This window comes from Stylophora pistillata, chromosome 4 (genome assembly GCF_964205215.1).
Source record: "Stylophora pistillata chromosome 4, jaStyPist1.2, whole genome shotgun sequence".
Lineage (NCBI taxonomy): Eukaryota > Metazoa > Cnidaria > Anthozoa > Scleractinia > Pocilloporidae > Stylophora > Stylophora pistillata.
The window spans coordinates 7,038,907-7,063,577 of record NC_142522.1 but is presented as its reverse complement, the minus strand read 5'-3'; the positions used below and the strand labels follow the sequence as shown (position 1 = coordinate 7,063,577).

General features: G+C 37.0%; 2 protein-coding genes and 2 long non-coding RNA genes across 10 annotated transcripts; 2 read left to right on the top strand and 2 right to left on the bottom strand.

The window, feature by feature from the left end:
- Nucleotides 1-909: 909 nt before the first annotated feature.
- LOC111346710 (uncharacterized) lies at nucleotides 910-10,410 on the top strand. Of its 7 annotated transcripts, none has more exons than XR_002696426.2 (4): nucleotides 910-1,487; nucleotides 7,795-7,900; nucleotides 8,183-8,325; nucleotides 9,663-10,410. It is a non-coding gene; the product is annotated as an uncharacterized LOC111346710 (long non-coding RNA). The 7 variants fall into 7 exon arrangements; XR_002696424.2 differs by having other exon boundaries at nucleotides 8,081-8,325; XR_016000237.1 differs by having other exon boundaries at nucleotides 7,792-7,900.
- On the bottom strand, nucleotides 9,382-24,318 carry LOC111346711 (uncharacterized). Its single transcript, XR_016000233.1, has 5 exons — nucleotides 24,098-24,318; nucleotides 17,404-17,881; nucleotides 15,641-15,723; nucleotides 11,108-11,161; nucleotides 9,382-10,640 (listed from the first exon to the last, which is right to left on the bottom strand). It is a non-coding gene; the product is annotated as an uncharacterized LOC111346711 (long non-coding RNA).
- LOC148732184 (uncharacterized) lies at nucleotides 11,598-13,657 on the top strand. Its single transcript, XM_088757638.1, has 2 exons — nucleotides 11,598-11,767; nucleotides 12,222-13,657. Exons 1-2 carry the CDS (start codon nucleotides 11,646-11,648, stop codon nucleotides 13,477-13,479), a joined length of 1,380 nt encoding a protein of 459 aa, XP_088613764.1. The 5' UTR covers nucleotides 11,598-11,645; the 3' UTR covers nucleotides 13,480-13,657.
- LOC148732183 (uncharacterized) lies at nucleotides 13,560-15,519 on the bottom strand. Its single transcript, XM_088757639.1, has 2 exons — nucleotides 15,242-15,519; nucleotides 13,560-14,925 (listed from the first exon to the last, which is right to left on the bottom strand). Exons 1-2 carry the CDS (start codon nucleotides 15,413-15,415, stop codon nucleotides 13,843-13,845), a joined length of 1,257 nt encoding a protein of 418 aa, XP_088613765.1. The 5' UTR covers nucleotides 15,416-15,519; the 3' UTR covers nucleotides 13,560-13,842.
- Nucleotides 24,319-24,671: the final 353 nt, after the last annotated feature.

Below are 24,671 nucleotides of genomic sequence, written 5' to 3'. Positions count from 1 at the left end.
AAATAAACAGTTCTGTACAGTCTAAAATAATCCTAGTTGTTGCATATTGAGCAAACTCTTGCAGCATATTTTTGTGAACAAGTTCTTGTGCTGGAAATGGGAAAGGTTCTTTCAGTTCCACATAGTTAAGATCAATCCATGTAATGCAGATTCTGGACACCAGGCTCTTACTGACCCCAAATCTATCAGCAAGATCTTGTACAAATAACCCAGCCTTTAGTCTCATAAGTATGAGCAAAAATTCATCCAAGAATGACAGTTTCTTGAAGGCCCCGGCTTACTTCTGTTATCATCTGTTTGGTATGGCTGACTCTCTTTCGACAATTTCTCTCCTTTCCAGTACTGCATCTTTGCCAGCACTGGGTCAGTAAAATTATAGAAGCTTATGAGTGCTCCATAGTTTGGGAATCCAGTATAAAATAGAACCGCAGACTCATCATCTTTAATTTTGTCAATTGAAAATTGGCACGCCAATAAATATCCCCCTCATTTTCAACTTCACTTAGTTTTTCTTTCAAGTCAGCTAATTGTACTTGCAGTAGCTCTATTTCCTGTTGCAGCTTAAGAACATCTGATTGTTGCAGGGCTGGTGAAGATGAAGCAGCATTGACAGTTGACACAGCTGCTTCAACTTCTTGGTGAAATAATTCCTGTTCAACTTCAAATGACTCTTCTTGAGTTGTCACAGTTGCTACTGGGACCCTTTAAGCAGGCATTTTCCGTGTTTTTTTCGGTCCTGACTAGTTTAATCGAGATAGTTCTGCCCATATATATAATAATAAACTCATGATTTTATTAAATTTTTAATTTTACATTTCAATTTTACATTATAATTTTATAATTTTACATTCAGTTCACAGATATCGTACAAGACCACAGTGCACAAAGAAATATAAATGTCACCTTTTTAATAAGGAGAAAAAAATCCCAGCATAAACACTACAATACCGAAAATCAAAGCTCCATTTTCTTTTGGTATCCAAGCAACAAAACAACCGTACAAACATTATAAACCTTTCACCAATTTCCAGCGACCTGCCCACGTTTTTTCGCATGTCTTCTGTTTTGAAATGTTCTGAGCACAAAGAAGTTGATTTTGTGATGAAGAATCCGTCCTTTGCATGCTGGCGATTCTGGAGATTGCACCATCTGATTCGCTGCTGGAAGTCATTCGGAAACGAGAAGAAATGCAGACCTGTTGGATTGCCTGTTGTGTCATAATAGCTATTAGCACAACCAAAAAGCGGCACAGTGTCTTCCTCTTCTTTTCGAAGAAGAAGGAGGAATATCCTGCGTAGGGAAAGCATCGTTCACTGTCGAAATATCTCGATGAAAAGGACAGAGCACCACCACATTTCACTAAACCCTCACTAGAACTCGCAACGCGACTCAACACTAACCTCGCTATCATGTTTGCGCGGTTACACATCCAATATGGCGCCGGTAACTGTAAAAAGGGCTATTCTAAACATTCATGCCAAAAAGAGGTACGTGGAGAAATCCTGTTAAAAGCGGGTTATTTTATTGTGTTTCTTTGGCCTGATCACAGGCAGCCCAAGCTCACTACGAGAAAAGCGGACGTGACTCTTACCGTGTTGCGTAACGTTTTATATTTATAAAGGTTTGTATGGGATGTTATCGGTTTGCCTTAAAAGAGAGAAAAAAATGTCTTGTTTTGAAATATAATGGGCTCACTTTATTGCCTTGTTGTTTTCTTTGTTGATTCCGAACGTCTCAGGCCATTTTGAAGCGTTTTCGGCGAGTTAGCGCTATGTTGGTGTTCAACTGCTAAAAGAAAGACAAGGCCGGAAACCTATTTTAGAAGCGTCCGTCGCCCGAAGCGAATAATTCCGCCAAAAAATTTCCACCAGTCTCGATTCCTCCAGAAAATCAAAGCAGAGATGTTGCAGTTCCATTTTCCATTCACTCGATTCACAATTCCTCCCCCAGATCTTTCACTAGCGATACTTTTATCTCCAGATCGATAGGCTTTCCCATTTCGAATTTGGCTGCTTGAAACGATCACTGTCCCTTCGCCGATCGCACAGTATGTTGGGTAACAAAAATAAGCCCGGCGAGGGTAGCCAGCGGCCTGCAGTCCAAAAACAAACCCGTTAGCTCCCCTGGTCCCCTCGAGAGGTTTTGTCAAGACCGCATTGTTTTGATCGACCAATCAACATCGAATGGAAATGTGTTTACTAATTTAAATATCTCAGTGGAAACCCGAGATCGATCGCCATGTGCACGTTCTGAGTGTCAAGCTATGAACGAAACCTGCGGCGAAATTCCCCTTGCTTAACAATGTAAGTATGTTATCTTGTCATTTGTTTTATGAGGCACTCTGTACACAGAAGTTTCACGAATGGACAGTTGTGTTCAGACATTCGTTAATGATATTTCACGCTATTTTGCTGGTTTACTGTAATGATTTCTCGGCGGTTTTCAGGGTTCAACTAAATGAAGATCAACAAAGAATTGTTGATTTTGCTGCTGAAGGCCACAATCTGTTGATTACAGGACAAGCGGGAGTGGGGAAATCAGAAGTTGTTAAGCAGATAATAAAAACCTTAAATGCTCGTGGAAGGAATGTCGGTATCGATGTTGATTGGTCGATCAAAACAATGCGGTCTTGACAAAACCTCTCGAGGGGACCAGGGGAGCTAACGGGTTTGTCTTTGGACTGCAGGCCGCTGGCTACCCTCGCCGGGCTTATTTTTGTTACCCAACATACTGTGCGATCGGCGAAGGGACAGTGATCGTTTCAAGCAGCCAAATTCGAAATGGGAAAGCCTATCGATCTGGAGATAAAAGTATCGCTAGTGAAAGATCTGGGGGAGGAATTGTGAATCGAGTGAATGGAAAATGGAACTGCAACATCTCTGCTTTGATTTTCTGGAGGAATCGAGACTGGTGGAAATTTTTTGGCGGAATTATTCGCTTCGGGCGACGGACGCTTCTAAAATAGGTTTCCGGCCTTGTCTTTCTTTTAGCAGTTGAACACCAACATAGCGCTAACTCGCCGAAAACGCTTCAAAATGGCCTGAGACGTTCGGAATCAACAAAGAAAACAACAAGGCAATAAAGTGAGCCCATTATATTTCAAAACAAGACATTTTTTTCTCTCTTTTAAGGCAAACCGATAACATCCCATACAAACCTTTATAAATATAAAACGTTACGCAACACGGTAAGAGTCACGTCCGCTTTTCTCGTAGTGAGCTTGGGCTGCCTGTGGCCTGATATACTATTTTTCAGACTTTGCTGGTTTGCAAGTTCTAATGCTAGTAAGCCAAGTTAATGTTTGAGCTGATTAACCAAACTAATTAATGTTTATGCCCATTCGATTCCATCAATAATAAGCTGCTTTGCAGTAAATGTCATAGTAACTTATAATTAGGAGAACCATAGGCACCTGGGTGTGTGTGTTTAAAAAAACAATAGCCTTTTTCTTCGTAGCACCATGGTATAGATATGTATCCTCGCAAGTTTATATTTTTGTTTAACAGTGTAAAATTAAAGTGCACCTAAACCCAAAAATTTTTTTTCGCTCAACAAAATAAGCTTATTTTTTGGAGTATTTCTTTGCAAACATTTTTGTATTTTCTCAAATCTTCAATTTTCTGTGCCCAGTCAAAAGACGGAAAATCAGCCGCCATCATGCCCCACGACCAAGTTTAAAGAGGAATGGCTCTAGCGGGTAATGTGACGTCAAATCGAGAACACAAAAGTCTGCATTTCACACATTTTCACTTGTTTGGGAAGGTTGTCGTCGATATTGTCCGAAATATGTCAACTAGGTGCGATACCCTCTTGCAAATTTCGCATGTTGCTACATCCTTCTACAACATACTTAGTCGGCATATTTTCGGACAATATCGACTACAACCTTCCCAAACAAGTGAAAATGTGTGAAATGCAGACTTTCGTGTTCTCGATTTGACATCACATTACCCGCTAGAGCCATTCCTCTTTAAACTCAGTCGTGAGGCAAGATGGCGGCGGATTTTCCATATTTTGACTGGGCACAGAAAATTGAAGATTTGAGCAAATAAAAAAATTTTTGCACAGAAATACTCCAAAAAGTAAGCTTATTTCGTTAAGCGAAAAAAAATTTTTTTGGGTTTAGTTGCACTTTAAATGATGGCTGGATTAATTATTAACTGTTTCGAGCATCAGTTCGTGGACTTCAAGACACAATGTATAAAGTATGTGGAAAGTTAAAGGCATAAAATCACGGTAAAGCACATGCTCGGCATGACAGCCTTTGGATTAAATTCGTCAGGTCAACATTAAATTAATGGGGATATCGTTTGAGCAATCAACCTGATGTCCTGATTTGGACATCCTTTGATCTGACCATGCTTGTTGAGTTGTTGGATCACCAAACTATATTTTTAGTGCATTTTTAAGCACTAATCTCCATGATTTTGCAAAAAATTTTGAGAATAAAGGTGAAGACTGATCAGTATGGACTTCCTATTTGGCTTTTGTGGTTGCATCTCAACATCAAATTTCTGACAGTGTGCTATCAAAGGGTCTCAAAATTCATCCCAACACCCTTGACAAATGAATGTAAAATCAGGCCAACTCTTGCAAGATCTGTTTGTTTCACGAACAAAACAAAGAACCACATCTGTTTCACATCGAATTCAATGCCCCTGGTTCAGCTTTCTATTACCCTTGAGAGTTACTTGGAAAATGTCATAACACAATTTGTAGAGATTACTGTATCCAAGCCATTAAAAAGTTTGTTATGCAATGAGGTCATGGCTTTGAAAGAGTTGAAAAAAAAAAAAATCTGCTTTAAACCCTCTAAAAAGCAACATGCCAACAGTCATCATGAATAAGACAGAAAAAAAGATGAGGCCAAAGTGCAAACTCAACAACAGAGTTCACTACAAACTTTTCAAAGCATCAATAGTAAAAAACACGCAAGAAAGGGTTAATGAGATCACTGACCAATATATATATTGATGACATGACTAAGAAATGGCTTTCACAATCTCCCAATCCACCTAGATACACAATCAACCTTTGCTAAAAACAATTTTTACATAACATGTGATTGTTGCATACAAAAAGGGAAAATCCCTTATGACATGCTTTTGAGAGCAAAATACAATTGGAAGGTGATCATCATCATAATCATCATCATAAACTTTATTTCATCTTGAATTTTAGAGTAGCTTGTTGGAGCTAATAATATCTTCGAGAAAACATAAAATGGAGATTATCTATTACAAGATCTAAAATTATCTGTACAAGATCTAAAATACTAAAATATACTAAAATACACAGTATTTAGAAATATAATTAAGTAAAATATCAGTAGAAATTAACAGAAAAGTGAAGATACGCGGGAGCGACTATACAAAGATGCGGCCTTGGATTATCTTTCTAAAGTCTTTAAATGCACTCATGCGGATATAGTCAGGCAGTGTATTCCATAGCTTAGCTGAGAAGTATGAAAATGAATTAAGCCCATAACTAGTTGTTCTAGGTTTTCTAAGTGACAGTATGTAATTACCGCAAAGATTATAAGAAGAGGACCGAAGTGAAAACATACCTCTCATATAAGCTGGAAAATGAGTGAAAAACAGGCTCTTGTACAATAAAATAAGGAAATTCTGGATACGCCCATTACATAAGGAACTAGTGTTGACCTTAGTCAGAAGGCTATCATATGGCGACAAGTAATCCCTAAGTATAAATCTAAGTATTCTCATATTCAGTGCCTCTAGTTTATCCATATTCCGCACCCTGCAAAAGTGCCAAACTGAGGAACAATAATTAAAATGCAGTAAAATGTAAGCTTTGTAAAGCGTAAGCAAGGTGATAATAGAATGTGACCACAAAAGCTACATGGGGAGTCCCTGCTGGTCTGTCATTACCTTAATTATCTGATTGGCTAATAAATGATGAAACTGCATCATCACTCACCCATAACTGCAAATCCTTCTCTTTAAGCAGTACAGGCAACCCTATCACAAGCTGAAAGATACCCTTTAGAATTGGAAAAAGTGTCTATTAATATAGCTTTTGTCTACAAGAACAGATGGAAATTTGATAAAATTGATCCACATTATTGCCAAGAGTTAATTATTATGTATGGGGTGGCTACTTACAAGAGAGTAAACAAAAGAAAAATCTAATTTTTCACTTTTAAAAACTGTTTGCTTTCGTTTACAAGAGAGTGTTTGCTCATGGGGATGTGTTGAGTGGGAGGCAAAACAGGTAGTTGAAAAAAGTGTCTGTAGGAAGAGGTTTTTTCATTAGAATAGATGATGCTTACTTTGTATAGTTACGTTATCTAGAGACTTTTGACTGATGCATGAACAAATTGTGTTTCAACAGCTTAGTTTAAATATTTTATTAGTATTATAATAGGTAATCACATGATTTCGAGTGCAATTTGGAATAAATAAGCACAGGTAAATTTTTTCAAACTTACAAAATTGCATGAGCAGGCCTGTAGGGTGAGTGCAATTTGTGGTCTTTGAAAAAATTTACAAGTGCTTATTTATTCCAAATTGCACGAGAAAAATCATGTGTTTATGTATTAATAATATAGATAAAAAAATAAAAGGTAGCTTATCATAATTATGCAGAAGAAAAGCACGTGTATCACATGCAAAAATAACTTATTCAAATCCTGCTAGTGACATTGACCTTGACCTTGACATTGACCTTGACATTGACCTTGACATTGACCAATCATTCTGACCAATCAGAATGTCTTGTTTGTTACCTTCTTTGCACTGAATTAACCCTCTTCTGCACTAAATTACCTGAAAACTGCATTTATCTTAATCATAACTGCGTAATTTTTTCATGTATTTTATTAAGAGAGCTATTCCATCTGATATGATTCAATGTCTTCACAATAATTTTATGTCATTAATGTGCACCATGGGTAACGGTATACACTGTATGATGGTTTCTTGTGTTGAAGAATTAGTTAACATGAACCCAACTATGTTATAAAAAAGTCTTATATGATAACCTTACTTATGCGCACACCGATTCATTTAGCTCTTATGTATGATCTGTTGGGGTACAGATGCCCAGATGAAATCTCTATTAATTAAAATAACAACATTTTGTTTTTTTATTGTATGAAACAATTAGAATCCATAATCCTGTGGGTCTGTACTGTAGTACACAATGTGTGCCACTTTTTTGTTCTTACCACATTGTGATGTCATCTGTCATCTGGTACTGAACAGAAGCATGAAAACATGAAAATTATACCAAGTGTTAAAAGAGGGTGAAATTTTTCTAATCAAGAAATAGATTTTTTTGATTAGAAAAATTTCACCCTCTTTTAACACTTGGTATAACTTCCATTGATACCCAAAATGCATGGGAAGATCTGCACAGCAGACTGACTGAAGCAGACCTTTATCAATTTAGAAAATCAGTTGTAAGTTAGGTGTCTATCAATTGAAAGCTTGAACATCCCCTCCCCATGCATTCCATTGGCATTAATTTTGATGGTCTATGTGCCTAGGAGATAGGAAATTTGAACCTTTCCTGGGTGAGGTGGAGCATTTGAACCAGAAGTGTCAAGTCTTTCCAGCATCATACACATGTTTTAATGGAGGAGTTTAAAAGTAAAGGGTCTGTCTTCGTGAACAAATGGCTAAGAGAGACAATTTGCACATCGTAGAATGATACTTTTAAGCAAAAAAACCAACTGATAGTTGTATTTTTCTTGTGTATTACTTAACTATTTTGAAAGGTTTGACAAGTCATTCAAAGTTTGATGGTTTTCTTGTCATTTGTTTTCAGAAGATTCTTTTACTCTGAGGAAGTAGAGACAAGACCAAGAATAGAAGTGTTTTCTGGCCAGAGAGTTGTGAAAAAGAGGAATGTTCATGCTGTTTCACAATAAGAAAAGGTACTGTTAATTTTACTCTAAGGAGGTTATTCTCTGACTGACTGACTGCCTAACACACAGGTGACTGGCTTGCTGAGTGATTGAGTGTCTAATTGATGGCTGATTTACTTATTGGTTTACTGAAGGACTTAATGATGATGTATAGTGTTCTGATTAGTTGATGTTCTTGCTGTTTGACAGATTGACCCACTGAGTGTTAGCTTCAATGTCTGATTGGCTTAGTGCTCTGCAGACAGATTCATTACTGGCTGACGTTGGCTTTCTTTCTTAAAATTCACACAGCTTACCATGGCCAAACCTGGATGAGGGTGCCTGGGTAACTGTAAGGATGTCAGTTAGATTGGAGGAGTGTGGTTTTGGCACAGCATCAAGACCATGGGATTGACAAGACATTTAAGATGAGACAGAGGATAAAAACCTGACAGGTCAGTGTGTACACTAATAAACTAGTCTCAAAAGTGCAATATAATTTTACAAAAAAGGAAAAGATTCAGAGATACTGTCTGGTACAGGATGTTTAGATCAGTGAGGCAAGTACATTGAAATCTGTCTCAACCTACATACACAAAAGTACCTTTTCGCACAAATTCAGATGTAGGTTTTCCTTGCAAAGGTGCACTATATTTTTTGGGAAGGGAAAAAAAATCCAGTTTCCATCTTTTAGACTCATCTAAAAGAGGGAAAAAGCTTGAAATACTCTCTGGTACTGAATGTTAAGATCAGCGAAGCAAATACATTGAAATCTGTCAAAATGTACATATACACAGCTACCTTACCATGGAGTTTCAGATGTATACGTTTTCCTTGCAAAGGTGCACTATATTTTTGGGGGAGGGAAAAAACATCCAGGTTGCTGATTATTTTAAATCCATGACTCTTCAAACAGCCTAAACTGGACCTCAGAGCAGCTCTGGCACTAGGGCCATAAAATTTAATTTTTGAAACTAAATTTAGTGAAACAAAATGACTGAAAATATAGATTTAGATTGATGCAGGAGTACTTGATTATGAAATTGCATGTACCAGACTGCAGAAAAAAGGAAATGGGGGGAGGATACAAAATTTGAAACATGAACAGTGCTTTCAATAAGATTTGAAATAGGTGGCTACCTCGGCATAACACCCGCCAGAGAGCGACTTGATTGCGACTTAGCGTGGCGACTGCGACTTGAGCGCGGTGAAATATACCCGGCGACTCGCAACAGAATAGCCGCCAGAGCTCCGGCGGGTGCCAGGTCTTATTGAAAGCACTGCATGAATTTTTTTAACCTTCCTTTCCCCCCCCCCCCCCCCTCTCTCATGGGACTCTTTGCATGACTAACTTGCAGAAAACTACCTTGATTCTTGTGATAAAATTTGATAGTGAACCTTTCCAAACAACCATACATGAAGCTGTAGGCTGGTAAAAAGAGATGTCATGAAATTAGACTGTATCCTATCCATTCGTTTTCTCTTCATTTGAATCAAAACAGAACCAGTGACATTTTTTAAGGCATTTATTTTGGTGTAGTTCATATAAGTTGATATTTGCTCTGCATTACAGTATTGTTATCATAAATATGAAATTCTCAATTGTTCTCGCTCACGTTTACCTCCTTGAGAAATTTGTGCCCTCTTTCTGAAGTACAATACTCAACTTTTGAAATATTTATTGTTGTTAATTAATCTTAAACAGTACACTTGGACAAGTTAGGCAGTACAGATGTTTTAATGATTTATTGCCATTTACGGGAAAATATTATTTGTTACTTGTGTTGTTCAGTTTCCTTCAGATTGTAAGAGGAAGACAGAAGAAAATGGAAGGTCCAAGAAAAAATAGTTTGAGAAATATTTAGCCTTGAGAGGCGAGACATTCAGGCTTCAGTTTGACATGAACTCCTTCTTTAACATCTTATGACCATCATCCTTGCATATTTGGAAAAGCAACAGGATGCCTTTTAAGAAGATTCCTCAGCCTAATAAGAGGGTCTTAATAATGGTTTGACCGTCAGCTGTTAGGAATGGACTACTATATGCAGATAACAACGCTGAATGTTTCATGTAATACGCATGTGTATTAAGAAAGACATTTACTTACAGAAAACGCATGCATTATTTTTTGAAAAATGTCTACCACAAAGTAGACATTACTTATTGAAATACTTAACAAATCTATCTGAAGGGTGGGCGATGTGGGGGAGGTTGGTTAGGTGAAAATATAACTGTCTAAAAATTATTGTATTATAATAACTGTCTTAAATAATAATAATATAACTGTCTAAAATTATTGTAATAATTGTTGTAACTGTCTAAAAATTATTGTAATATAATTATAACTAAAGTAATAATAAAACAGTTATAATATGGTAATATTATAACTGTCTTAAATAATAATAATATAGTTGTCTAAATTATTGTAATATTACTGTATTATAAGATTGTAAGTGGAAGATTGTAATATTACTATAATTATTATAAGATTGTAATGATACTATTGTTAGGGACATGTATATTAAAATATTGTATCTTAATACTGTACTGTAATATCAGTAGACTGTTTTAAAAGATGTCTACCACAGCCTACTGACTAAAATTAACAGGGTGGGAAGGAGGCGGGGACGGATCAACCCCCAATTTTTCATTTTATTCTCTCCATTGGGGGTCAATCCTGTTTAGCTTCTTTTGAAGATTGATATTTGTGTCTGGTCTCATGCTGATCGGGTTCCTGGCTTGGTATCCAGTTTTGGGTGGTCGAAGAAACCTGTGAAACAAGGATATAAAAATTAAGACCAAGAATTTGAGCCATTTTAAAAAACGTTACCCGCCTTCATACTTTATCAGACTTTTGGAAAACAAACGGAAACAAATTTCCACCCCCGATTTTTCGTTTAGTTGTTATTCCTCACTCCCTTACTTGAGATGGCCATTTCTCGTGACGTCTAAAAGCTATGATAAAGAGAGCTTCAAAGAGGCCATACAAACATTTCCCGCCAGAAGAATTAAAAATTACTACATGGATACCCACCCAACCGTACTTGACAAGGACAAAGTTGACGGTAGTTTCCATGTTGATGTAGCACTTGTTTTCACAGCTGAAATCTTTCTTCGGCATCTTTCGTGAAGGGGGTAGAAAGAGGTGAAGAGAAATGAACGAAATTCTTAATTTCTTTAATGTCATTTTAGATGGCTACATATAGAAGTTACAAATCTCCATTCAACTATACTCACCAAGTTATTAGTATTCTGGTCTCCTTGACATTATTTTTCAACTTGTAGTCTTTGCTTTATTGACAAAAATTTAAAAAAAATGCAAGATGTTAAAGAATTCCTACTCCACTGGACGACTTAAAAAATAATTTACTTTTCAATGGCATTGTACATAAAACAACAAATAAGAAAAAATTTCTCTTCAACTTTAACAAAAACTAGGTGAAAGGTAAAAAAAAATTTCAAAATAACCTGGTTCTACTTTGAATAACATTCCTCATCAAAGTTGAATGTAAATGTGCAGACCATAGAGTTCTAAAGTGTGACGTCACGTTGCCATGGCGCTGAAAAAGTCAGTTCTAAACAACTCGGACAATCTCTTGCGCGTGGGTCACGTAGTGCTTGTCTCTGCTTTGTCTTATAATTAAAACGTTTATTAACCTTGTGTTATATTACAAAAGAGGTCAAGAAGAAGAACACAGGGTCAAAATTTCAAATACTATTTGAAAATTATCGCTTTTTGTCGGAAGAAATTTATCGGAACGAACACAACAGCACAATGGTGTACTGCTTTGCTCCGACATGCAGTCATTCATCAGAAAGCCACACTTGCAAGTTCTTTGCATTTCCAAGCGATAAAAAGGAAAAAGACGAATACAAGCAATGGATCCGTCTGATAAGGTTTGTAAACGGCACTTGTAATTAGCGCTTTGCTCAAAAGAACATCTTAACATTTGCCATTTTTTTGCGAGTGTGCGATTTCCACCGATGAACAAGCGCATGTAGTGTCAAGTTTGTGGGTACTGAGTAGGTTTTTGTGTATTTGCTTTTCATTACATTTTAAATTTTGAAAAACCTCGAATACAACTGTGCTGAAAGAATATGTGTTTGTCTGAACGCCACTGTGCTAACATGTGCTTACTTTCAAAACTTAAAATTTCTCGGTGCCCATACTGAGTCATATATTTCAATGTTGTTTGTGCTATGAAATGCATATGGCTTACTGATTTATTTAATATATTTTTAAGAGCTTCTGGACTTCAGGAGTTAGCTGAAAGTTTGAAACGAATTTTGAGCAATTTAAATCTTTACAAGTGTTTAGGATTAAGTTCTGTTATCTGTTTCTTTGAAATAGGAGGAAAGACAGAGAACCAAGCAAGCATTCTAGAGTGTGCAGTTGTCATTTTGTGGATGGAGATAAATTAAATGGGCCCACAATTTACGAAAGAAATCGAGATAAGATATTTCCTGGTGAAGGAGGACCACCAAAGAAAAAGAGAAAAGTAACAGCTAAACAGAAGACGGTGCAGGAAATGGTGGCTGAGGCAATCACAACATCTGAGCAGCAGTCCACTAATAATGACACTGATGATACCAAACAAGAAAGTTGCAACAAGACAACAAATGAGATAATACTGGAGGCAGAATTAAATCAAGCCAGGGAGGAACTTCAGGACCTGCAAGAAAAAGAAAGCTACACACAAAAACACTACTCAGCTTCTGGATTGAGTGTAGAGGTTCTTAGAATGGAAACAGGGCTTCCAACAAAAGAAGTTTTTAACATTGTAGTACTTCATGCCTTGAGATTCAAAGATTTTATTGTTTATTATTCTGGTTGGAAAGTAGAGTCCATTAATTTTGAGGACCAGATTTTCATTACTTTAATGAAACTAAGACAAAATTATACCAACTTGCACCTTTCCCAGCTTTTCAGTTGCAGTGTTGCAACAATAGCTAATATTGTCACCACTTTTGTCCATGTTTTGCATTCCATATTATTTCATGACATCATGACAACCATTCCGTCCAGGCAAAAAAATGTGTTATGTGCACCATCTTCTTTTTCAGAGTTTACTTCTTGTAGAATTGTCATTGATTGTACCGATGTGGAGATCGCAGCCCCGGGGTTAATGAGTTTGCAAAATGCCACTTATTCAAGCTACAGGGGTATGAACTCATTTAAAGTAATTGTTGGGGTTGCACCAAATGCAGTAATAACTTTTGTTAGCAAATTGTACCCTGGGTCCATTTCTGATAAAGCCATAGTACAACAGTCAGGTCTGTTGAACCATCTTGTTCCAGGGGATATGGTTTTGGCCGACAAAGCCTTTCTTATCCAAGACATCTTGCCCAATAATGTTTCTCTTAACATTCCACCTTTTTTGAATAATGGTGTTTTCACTGAAAGCGAAGCAAGGAAAACAAAATCCATTGCCAGAGCAAGGATCCATGTAGAGAGGGCAAATGCAAGGTTAAAGGATTTCAAAATTTTAACTTTCATCCCATATTATTTAAGATGTTATGCTGATGTTATTTTTCAGTTATGTGCTGCACTGGTAAATTTACAATTTCCACTTATCAAAGAGGGGTGTGAGGGGGCAGAGTTTGAGTGATCTGAGTACAAAAAGGATGTTTGGCTGTTATCAGTAAACAAATATAATGGTCATCATATGATAGAACTGAGTCAATCGAATAACTTTTTTCAATTATGTTAATATATAAACAAAGTCAGAATGCCATTATATTTTGTAAGACATTTAGTAGAAATAATAAAGATCAACACAACCTGCACTCTTTGTTACTCAAATTTACAATCTTATGTTTATCTCTTTAAAATTTGGCCCAATAGTCCAATACATTTACCAAATCTTTGCTGGTGACACTGACATTGCTCGAGAAAAGTTACAGCCAGAGACAGTACAACCAATACTCTCAGGTGAAAAGCCTTGCACGCATGTCTGTTTAAGGAAATAAAATTACAATGCACCTTCCACTATCTTGGGAAAAATGTGTTTAAAATAGAATTCTTTCAAGACTGGAATATTTGCATCCCAGGTTTCATCTTGCTCTATTTTGACAACAGCCACGTCCTTAGAAGTCCAAACAACAAAGTAGCAAAACTTTCGCTGTGTAAAAAAGATTTCACCCTGTACCTGGTCCCAATAGACATGGTCCTTCTTTAACACATATCCATTTCCATCCTGTGCTTTTTTTAAGCAAAATGTTGGTGAAGTAGCAATGGCTTCTTCAATTGTTAGGTTCCTTTCAGTGTAAGGACACTTAGCTTCTAGGACGGTTTCATCATCTACAATTCCATCCGGAGAGGCCCCAAGGATTCCAGAAGCATCCAACCAAATACCAGTTTCCTGGACGGTTTTCCCTGTCAACATAGTGAATGCTTTGAGTGCTTCCTGTTCATTGTTCACACCCCATTGTACAGCCTTAACTCCAGACAAATCGTATTCTCCAAGAAGGCCCTTCAAGAGAGACTGGGTCACCCGTTTGGCCTTCAAAACGCAACCAAAGTTACTTGCTGTTAATCTGCCCCTTCTAGCTAAATGCCAAGTTGGGTTGTTTCTCTGTCCAATGGTAATGTCACTTATTTTTAAGATGTACTCATCAGGAATCTTTGCCTGTCTTACTAGGCAATCAATTTGTTGCTGTGATCCTTGTAATTTAAGAAATTCTTCCGAGTAAATGATATCCTCTATTGTCGGTATGGGAAGGTTACTAACAGTAGCTGGTTCAGGGCTCATAAGCCAACAAAGGCCAGTAAATCTTCCATACTCCTGTAGGTCTCTGTAAAGGGAAGACCGATCAGATTGAGTAGGGTTTCTTGATAAGCAGCAATACTGTTTTGTGGGAGGAAACATTTCTTCGACGGATTGCCAAGAGAGCGGTGTATTTGCTTTGCGTTTCTTCCAATTGCATTCAACATCTGTCCGGCTGACGTTGTAGATGCCGTGAATGAAAAGTGTAGCCGCGTGGCTGCACTTAAACTTCCCCCTTGGACACTCGCACTCACTTGATCTTATAGCATTCTCGCTATCTAAGTAAACCTAGCAAATCGGAAAAAAAAAAGACGCGTGAGGACATGAAAAGCAACTGTCAAAGACTTCTAAATACATGAAGACTCCAAACGAACGAACAGTTCCATGCCTCGATTGAACTAACACATCGATATACATCGAACGACCTTAACAACAAAGTGGATCAACGCTAAAGTTTGCGCGTCTAGTTATTCCACGATTAAATTATCATGGAAAAGAACTGCTATTAACTTAAAAATCTCACTGAGAAGCATTTCAAAGCAACAAATAAGCTTAAATGACAAGCCGCATCTGCAGTGAGTATTCTGGAACCATTTCCACTCACCGTGACTTTGTAGACTTTGTTTCGCATGCTTGCGTGCACTTCTCCTCGTAAAATACCCTGACTATAATTAAATGACTCCACATGGCCTGATTTGTAGTGGTTTTCACCCTTCGTAATTGACTTCTGCTCTTCTCCGAAGAAAGAAATGAGCGACGAGATAGAGAGGGCCGACATTTTGCATGGCGTCGGTCACGTTTTGGGCCTTTGTTTGGAACTGAGTTTTTTAGCACCATGGTAACGTGACGTCACGGCTTTAGAACTCTATTACTGCACTGCTCAGAAATAATCCAATAACGTTTCATTAGAATTTTTGAGTCTTGTCCATGGCATAATGAAGCAGACAGCTTCTCGAAAATTTTAGGGATGAACAGAAACCACAAAACAAGGGTAAGAACTTACTCCAAGTTTGCTCCCGATATCCATTTGAGAACTTGCAAGCAAACTATCACCAAAGCCATCTCACCTCTCGACTTCGTCTTTACCTTGAAGAAAAGGGGTATGCCAAAAAATGAAAGACGAAATGGAAGTTTGGATTCCTTCAAGAATAACAAGTGGGTTGGCCAATTGCTAAAAGGCAACACATGGTTTTCATGATAACTTTTCACCGCCTTCGCAGTGTTTGATCATTTGGCGCAATGGTTTAGGACTAGGTACGAAATCCAGGTTTCATATCAAAAGTTCAAATGGAACCTGAGAAATTTTCTTAAACCAATTTTTTCGTGGAAAAAAATCAAACTGAGCACGAAATTTATCATATTGGAAAGGATAAACTTTTATTGGGTCAAAGAAGAACGATTTGCAACAATTGTTCTTTATGCCTTGACGTAAGTTATTTCCGACAAAAAAGGTAAAATTGGCGAGACCTATACAAAAGAGATGCAGCACCCTTGAAAAAAAAAAGGTAATTTTTTCATAGGTGTACGTTAAAACAAATTAAACGTGTTGCGTTAAAAACTAGTAACAATACCTTTCTTGAGTTCACAGGTCTGTTCAACACTGTCTTGACAACATCGAAATTCTAAATTTACATCAACTAGTTCTATGTCCTATAAGTCAAAGGCATTGAGGCGACTTTTGAAAGTACCCCACAACCTTACGTTGTTATATTCGGATCTTTTCGATATGGAGCAGTGGTTCAGTGTCCGAGTTTTGCGAATATCTGAGTTTTTGAGAATCGAAACTGGAGTGTTCTCTAAGAATATCATGGCAAGACTGGGCAATATCATTATACGCAATCTCAAGCCTTGCGCCAGTAGAAGAATAACAAATCAAAACAAAGTGGTCTTTCAAACATGCAAAAGATTTTGACAATGTCATGGAAAAAATTCAAGTCCTCTCATCGAAGAGTCATTGAAGAATCGATTTATCAGAACACTTTTCACGAAACATAAAACTGCAGATATTATTTCAACTCTCAATTCTTTTAAAAATTATTCACAATTATCAATTATCAAAATTCAATCTAATCCTGTATTCCAACTTAAAGTCTAGTCTGAGTTCAGTCCAAAGTCCAGTCCAGAGTCCAGTCCAGAGTCCAGTCCAGAGTCCAGTCCATAGACCAGAAGAGGGTCCAGTCATAGTACTGGGTGATTAAAGTCTAGCTATTTTAGTTGGCTGAATATCTCTGGATCATTTGAGTGAAAGAGTCTGAAAGGCCGAATGCACTGCGCAATGGATACACCTAATTGGATAGTTTTACAAATAATAACCGCGGAAATTTTGCAGGTTGCGAAGTTTTTTTTACTGGGCCCCCTTGGCGCTATGGGGAAAAATACGAATAATAAGCAAAATGTCCCCATGTGTTATGTTTTGAAAAACTGTAAAAGGGATTTATTAAGAGATTTGTTACTTCTGCAGTTACTAGCGTTAGTATAGTTTCCGAAATACATCTTACGGCCTCATCTGAGCATTGTGTTGATCGCATAGGGCGTGCGCAAAAGACCAAAACAAAGGAAACTAGGAGAGTTTTCTTTATGACCGACAAAGAGTTTGATGTACTTAATTAATAATTATTTCGCTGCTTAAAAACTTTGGATTGTTCGGCGTGGCTAGTTTGTTGCTCCACCATCCACCGCCCCAATAGGGTTAATTAGCTGGTGTTCTATTGGTATAATAAAAAAATTAATTAGGGAAACATGAAGACATAAAAAGCGAACTGTTACCTTCATCCAAATGTCTTTCCTCTAGACAGTATGCCAACCCTTTGGATCCAACTGCTTCTAGCTTCACGATGAGATGGAGCTATCCGAAATGTTTTGGCGAGAGTATTTCCAAGGGGATCAATTTCTTCAATCGAACAGGACGTGATTAGCTTGCCATGAGAAAACTACCGGTATCTCTTGTGCACAATTCGAGATCCGTTCAGCACAGCAAGACAGTCCAGTTGCCACAACAGCTTTCACACACTTCTCTTTTGTTTTTTGGTGGACCAGGTCTTCGCATCCCAGATCAAGATCAAGGAAGAGACTTTGTGGGTGGAGTTGACCCCATTGCAGGTCAGCTATTAGTCACCATCTCTTGTACACAGTTGAAGATCCAAAACAGTTCAGTTTTGTAAAAAGCTTTCTGTCTTTTCTTACATTATTTCAAGTTGCAGCTACAAGTTCAAATAACCAGCCAAAAGACAAACATCCATGTCCCCTAAGTAGAAAACAATGAGAAATAGTTAATCAGGGCTCAACACTAACGGTAGCCCACAAGCCACAGACTGGTAGAAATTCAGTTTTGGCTTGTGGTTTTTTATTTCCACGAGCCAGTTTGGCTAGTGAAGAGACTGAAATTGTCATAACACCTGAGATGTCACCAGCCACTTGGCTGGTAAGTTGAAAAGCTAGTGTTTAGCCCTGTAAATAACTATTTAAAATGCATTATTAATTTTAAGTTGACAGTTCCTCAATACAGATGGGCTTCTGATTTTAAAGGGGTGGGGGAAATGAAAAATAAAGGAAATCAATTAATCAACATCATGATGATATTGTAGAATAGTGAGATCTGAAACAGAGTTATCTGCTTGCAACCCTCTTAATTGTAACCGACGTAAATTCCATCGTAATGATAAACTTTTAAATAACAGACAACTTAATAGGAAAAAAACAATCACCCCTAAGATTTGGTCACGAGAGACATGAAAAATTGTATAAAAAAGGGCAGAAATTTTGAAACAGTGTCCTTTTTCTGGTCTAATCATTGCAAAAACAATATGCCAAAACCCCTCCCTAAAACATCATCTATTCAAAAACGTTTGTCTTGGAATCAAAATAAATGTTTTCCAAACGTGTACCCCGTGGCAACTAAAGATTTTTTTTCAGTTGCTGTATGGGAAAATATGGTCTGCCAAAGGTTGCATTGGTTAGATTTTTCTTTGAAGCCAAAGTGGGGTTGTGGATATTTTCACTCACTCCTAATCAAAAAAAATTGTCAGGATTGCAAATGAAGACATGAAAAAAAATTAATAATGACAAAGTATCAGCTCAAATTTAACTGTAGGATGGGCTTACAACAAAAAAGCGACAGAAATTTTGAGCCAGTAGTTTTATTTTCATTATCCCTTTGGGTAATAAAGTTGATCCTATATTTTAATAACTAAGGCCCATGCACAAGCCATGACATGGTTGACATGACATTTTTAAGTCCCAAACTCTTCTTATAATAATTGGTTGAAAGGGCATGCTCTACAAGAGTACAGTGCTGGGAGCTGAGCTAAAGCTGTCATGCCATCTGCCAATTTGTACTGTCCAGCTTTTTTTCCTGATTGAAAGTGAAATTTCGGAATAAGCAAGCCAGCAAGTAGCAACAGAAGAATGAAAGAAAGGTTTGAGAACACGCTGAGCACCATAATTTTCAGTTTTGATGATGTGTCCAGAGACAAAAATCCTCACAAAGAAAACAAAATGGACAGTCTGAGGTTTGAAGATTTTCATGCTCAGTTAGATTGTAAATTTATCTATGGTATAAAAATCACCTTTTAAAATAGTATGTATAGTTTTGTGTTCTAAAACAATAAAGAAAACAGCAGTGAAGCAAATTAAGCCTCAGAAATTTGCATTGGCCGCCCTTTGATTGAATTGAACTAAGAGCTTGCTCTAATATCCTTTCTGATGCATTGAGTGGAAGGCCACATCAGTCGCAGCAACTGAGTTTTGCAGCACTGTCATCCCAAGAAATCTTCTTGTTCCTGTAAATTCCCCTATCATTCACTCATAAAACACAAGCCTTGAGCAGTTTTTTTCTAATTGTCACATGAAAAAAAAACTTGCATATTTTCAAGAGCTGCAATTCAGCTGGATTCCTCTGAACATTTCACTTTCAGATTCTGTATTAAGACTAAAACACTTCAGGCAAAAGTGATTAATTCGACCTGCCAAACTATTTCAGTTTGTGAACTATTGCAGATTGTGAACTTTGAAAATTATTTTGTGAACTTTGATTGTTAGACATTTTCGACAGCTTTGGTCTTGTTCAACCAATCATATTACTTGACCCATTCTAAAAAGGATTCTGATTGGCTTATTGTGACCTTTATGAGAGTAGAGAACATGCTGATGACACTGTTGTTTGCTTTGGAAATAAAGTTTGTTTTGAAAATTGGAAATAATGAATTGAAAGCTGTATTAAGTAGTCACCTATGGGGAATAGCAGGTTGACCCCTTGCAAAAGTTTGAGTGCTAAATACATGTTCCATAGAATAAGGTAATAGAGAAAAAAATTAGTGATTTAAAAAAGTGCCATTTTGTGCCATAATTGACCTCTTAATGTACAAAAACTTGGTTGAAAATAATACTACCATTGATTTTGGGAGAGACACATGGATTAAATTTTACTTGAAATATTATTTTTAGTTTTATTTAAGTGGTTCTGCTTTAAGTGACCATTCAGTACTTGTAAGTGGAAGATGATACAAACAAGCCATTGGGACTCACTGAAAGGTGAGCACAGCTGCTAAATGGAGGTGAAAATTACTGTAATTTGTGGGTAACAAATTCTGCCCTTTGACAACTGACCACTTAATGCAGGGTGATTGCTTAACATTGTGCCACTTACTACAAGTTCAACTGTAGTGGGTTTCTCTTTTTAGTACAATATATTCATGATCTATCATTATAGACCACTTTCATTAATGGCTGCCGGATTAATATTCTTTTGTTTAAATTTAAATAGCCCTTCTGGCCTCGCTTGAGACTGGTAGCACAATCATGGTGCCCATTTGTGTAACATAAGGCATTTTTATGAAAATGCGGCAAGTGTGCCAAAAATATTATTGTTTGCTAGATAACTTTGTAAATGTTATTTCTTTTTCTCTTTAGTTCTCCACACACGTCTCACAGTTCCAGCAAGAACAAATGCACTTTTTTTTTCGTCACGATTTCATTCGTAATACTTTCTGTCAGCTTCTTTCTTTTTCTCTGTCTTTTTTTTCTCTCCACTTTTTCATCTTTTCAACACTTGAAGAGCTTTCCTTATTGCCATTCATCTTTGAAGAACTCCTTTGTTTCTGCTCTATTCAAGATTGTGAAATCGGGTGGATAGCAAGAACTGAAGTAGGCGTGGCAATCCAGCACGTGTTTGTACTAGAGAATGAGGCCAGAAGGGCTAATTTAAATTTAGACAAAAGAATACTAATCCGGCAGCCATTCATGAAAGTGGTCTATGCACTGCAGCAAGTCATCATTGTGCTATGTACATCAGCCAAATATTCCTTCAGTGTACATGTAGCTCTACATTATAATGCACAAGTTCCTGGATTTATGATCCCATTTTTTTTTTTTTTTTTTTCGGTTCCATGCTTCAAAATCACAGGAACCAACTGAGAAATATCATGGGAAAATTCATCACCTGAGAAGGGAATTCTGGGTGAAACTGCACACAAAAACCAATATTGCATGAATAGAATCGCAAAAGAATAAGTGTGATATCGCTTTTTGAGTGCGATTTAACCACAGATTCATAAATTAGGTAATGGATTTTCCTTGAATTGCACGATTGAATAAAAAATAAAAAAAACAGCAACAATATGTGACCGGGTGCAGGATTTCGTACACTAACGCTTTTGCGTTAAACGGGTAAAAATAAATGGTTTGTAAACGGATAGTAAACGGGTAGTAAGAGCGTTTAAACGGTTTGCATGTCCGTTTAAACGAATAGTCCAAAGCGTTAAACGGTAGAGCAAAGTCCAAAAACGGATTCCGTAAACCGTTAAACGGCCAAGAAAAAAATAAACGGATGGCTTAAAACGTTAAACGGTTGAACAGCATCTATAATTATTTAATGGATAGCTCAAAACGTTAAACGGATGGACAAAAACCTTGAACGGATGAGGAGGGCTAAAGAACAGTGGGAAGCCATGCACATATCGATCAGAAACTGTTGCGAACAATTATACGAATTGTTCATGTGGAACACTGACGTTTCCTGCTAATAATATTCAACTGACAACAATAGAAAATAAGTAAAATTAAATTACTAGCCCGCAATTAAGCTATCCACTGGCGAGTGAAGCGAGCTGAGAGCGAGTCTCACCCTGGAGAGCTCACAATGCATTTGAAAATTTGTATAAGCAGAGGAAGCAATCTGTCAATCATACCATGTGGACTGAACATTCTCGACAGAAAGAAAATAGAATTGAGAAGCAAAGTCGTTTTTTTTTTTCATGTTCCTACATTGTTTCTTCTACAAATTGACTGAAATGAAAACGCACTATCAAGTGAAAAACGTTAAGAAATGCCACTGATTTTGTAGATTTCACAGTCGGTTAATCGAAACAATTTTGCAAACGCATGTAACAAAACTCAACATTCTTTCGCTCGTGTTTCATCTAGCATTCGATTTTGTAAGGTAATGTGTAATTACAGCTTTTATAAAGCAACTTCTGTTTCCTTTCAATCGATGGAAATAAAAGATGAGAAACTCGATAGTCACGGATTTTGTAAATTTTGCCGTACACGTCAATCGAAATAAATTTGCATAATCATGAAAACAAATCTCGCTCTCCTCGTTAAACAAATGCAAGTAACCGTTAAACGGATGTATTTTATTTTAAACGGATAGGTTAACCATTTAAACGTTTTGTCGAAAACGTTAAACGGATGAGCAAAGTGTTTAAACGGATGAAGAAAGCGTTTAAACGCTTTAATGATCCGTTTTAAATGGATGGTAAATGGATAGTAAACGGATTGATTCGTTAAACGGTAAACCGTTAGTGTACGAAATCCTGTGCCTGGTCACATATTGTTTGTTCTTATCCTGAGTGCAAAACAAGAGATCAGAAACAATATCACTTAGCTTTGTTTTTCAACTTGCAACTCTAGGCTAAATATCAGGCTACCTTAATCAATCAGAATGCAAGATTTTATTCATTATGTGATTCTATCTGATAGTTTGAAAATAAATGAAAACCTCATGTAAACATCAGTGATTAAATCAATAACCTGTGAAAACATGCTTGAAAAAATTTATAATTTAATTAATAGTTGACATATTCGCAACAGGTTATGTTAAGAAAGGTACTTTTGGAGCCACAGTATGGTAGAAATTTAACCATTTCAACACCAAATCTTGCAATTGAAAAATTAAGTCTAACCAGCAAAATTTGATTTGGTAAGAATGGACTTTCATTGAAGTAATTAATTTCAGAATGTGTGATATGGATTGTGTTTTTTAAGTGAAGCGCTTACAGACATTGTAGATAAAAGCATAAAACCAAAGGAGTTAGGCCTAGTTTATACGTCGTGCTACAGTCGAATTTAATTCAGACGAATCTAATTCCATTAAATTCGTCGTTCTGTCGACATAAATCATGGCATGGTTTTATGTGTCGAAATCAATACGATCTAATTTATTTCTCTTCCCAAATGCAGTGCCTCTGGTCAGAGGTGTCATTTGGAAACAAACATGGCGTGTTTGAAATACATTGAGAAAATGTATCCATTTCATTTGACGTGACGCTAGTGCGACGTTAAAACTGAAGACCTTGTGGGACCTTGAATTAAATTCGTCTGAATTAAATTTGACTGTAGTGTGACGTATAAACTAGGCCTTAGTTTTTCCAAGAAAATGTTTGCATGGGAAAGCCACTGTCTTATGTTTTTCAAGTGGTTCCCCCTTCCCTCTTGAGCAGTTTTGGCTGGGTATGTGGATAAAAACAATTGACTATTAATTTTATTTGACCAAACAATAGCATGAACTCTGCTCACCAAAACATTTTTCTGATAAAATGAACAGTTCCGTTTTGTTTTTTCTTCAAAGAAATTTTCAAAAGGTGAAAACTTGACTGATTGCATCAACAACAGGAAACACAAATTTAAAAGTGTTTAAAAAAAAACTACATTAGAATGAACTGACCCTCAGGAACCATCAATATCATTCTCTCTTGCTCAAGGAAAGTTTGTGTTCCTTCACTGTTTTATGTCTGCCCGCTACAAACCCAGCGCCTCTCGTGTTTTCAACCCTTGCTTATAACCCACTAAGGGGGACTTCGCTTCCAATTTCTCCTTACAAAACACCCCTGAATCACACAGAGGTTAGAAGAATAAAGAAAATGATCACTTAAGGTCTTGATTGTTCAACATATTATTGTTAACAGTACCATAGAAAATGTATGGATAATAATTTTGCATACAGATGTATACAGATTAGCATGTAAAGGGCTAAAATCGCAAAACAGAGCGCGCACGTGATCAAGGTACTAAAATATTATTTGAATTTCCCGCAAAACACTCAGATAACATCATAATATTTCAACAAGGCTACAAGCTTACTCAGAAGCACAGAATACAACTTGTCATAGAAATAAATTGGATGGAAAAACGAATTTCCATGTAGTTTTCGAGTTAAAGTCGAATTGAGAACGAGCTTACTTACCAACAACACACTTGATCTCCATTTGATGTTCTGCAACCAGTGTTGCCATTGTTCCATCCAAAAACCACAGCACGAGAAAAAATATGTTCTGAGAGGCAGCTGATACTCGAATGGCCACCTTTCCTCTGGTTTTGTATTAAAAATAATTAGAATTGACCATCACTGCCTCATTATCTCTGGCCACGTCGCCATGTTGGCTTTACTACCCTTATGCCCAGTTTTTCTCGGCAAACGCGTCACGCTACGCGCGAAATTGCGAGTCTTCATAGTGTAACATGGGATTTCTTCATTTAACGGCTCACGGCTAGAGGAATAAGATAAATATGGTTTAACAACAACAAACATATGAAACATATGAGTGAACTGCGGTTATGAGACGTATATAAGAACGATCCTTCGCAGTAAAGCACTATTTGAGCAATAGTGGAAATCAGACCTGAAAAAAATTTCAGCGCTGCACTAGTATCGCAGAGGTCAGTGGTTCGAATCCCGTACAGGCCTGAAATTTTTTTCAGGTCTGATTTCCACTATTGCTCAAATAGTGCTTTACTGCGAAGGATCGTTCTTATATACA

What these genes read in the sequence shown, in the direction of transcription:
- LOC148732184 (XM_088757638.1), top strand. Translation starts at nt 11,646, where the DNA reads ATGGTGTACTGCTTTGCTCCGACATGCAGTCATTCATCAGAAAGCCAC. An exon ending in CAATGGATCCGTCTGATAAG is followed by an intron (nt 11,768 to 12,221) that starts GTTTGTAAACGG and finishes TCTTTGAAATAG; the next exon opens with GAGGAAAGACAGAGAACCAA.
- LOC148732183 (XM_088757639.1), bottom strand. Translation starts at nt 15,415, where the DNA reads ATGTCGGCCCTCTCTATCTCGTCGCTCATTTCTTTCTTCGGAGAAGAG. An exon ending in ACAAAGTCTACAAAGTCACG is followed by an intron (nt 14,926 to 15,241) that starts GTGAGTGGAAAT and finishes CCGATTTGCTAG; the next exon opens with GTTTACTTAGATAGCGAGAA.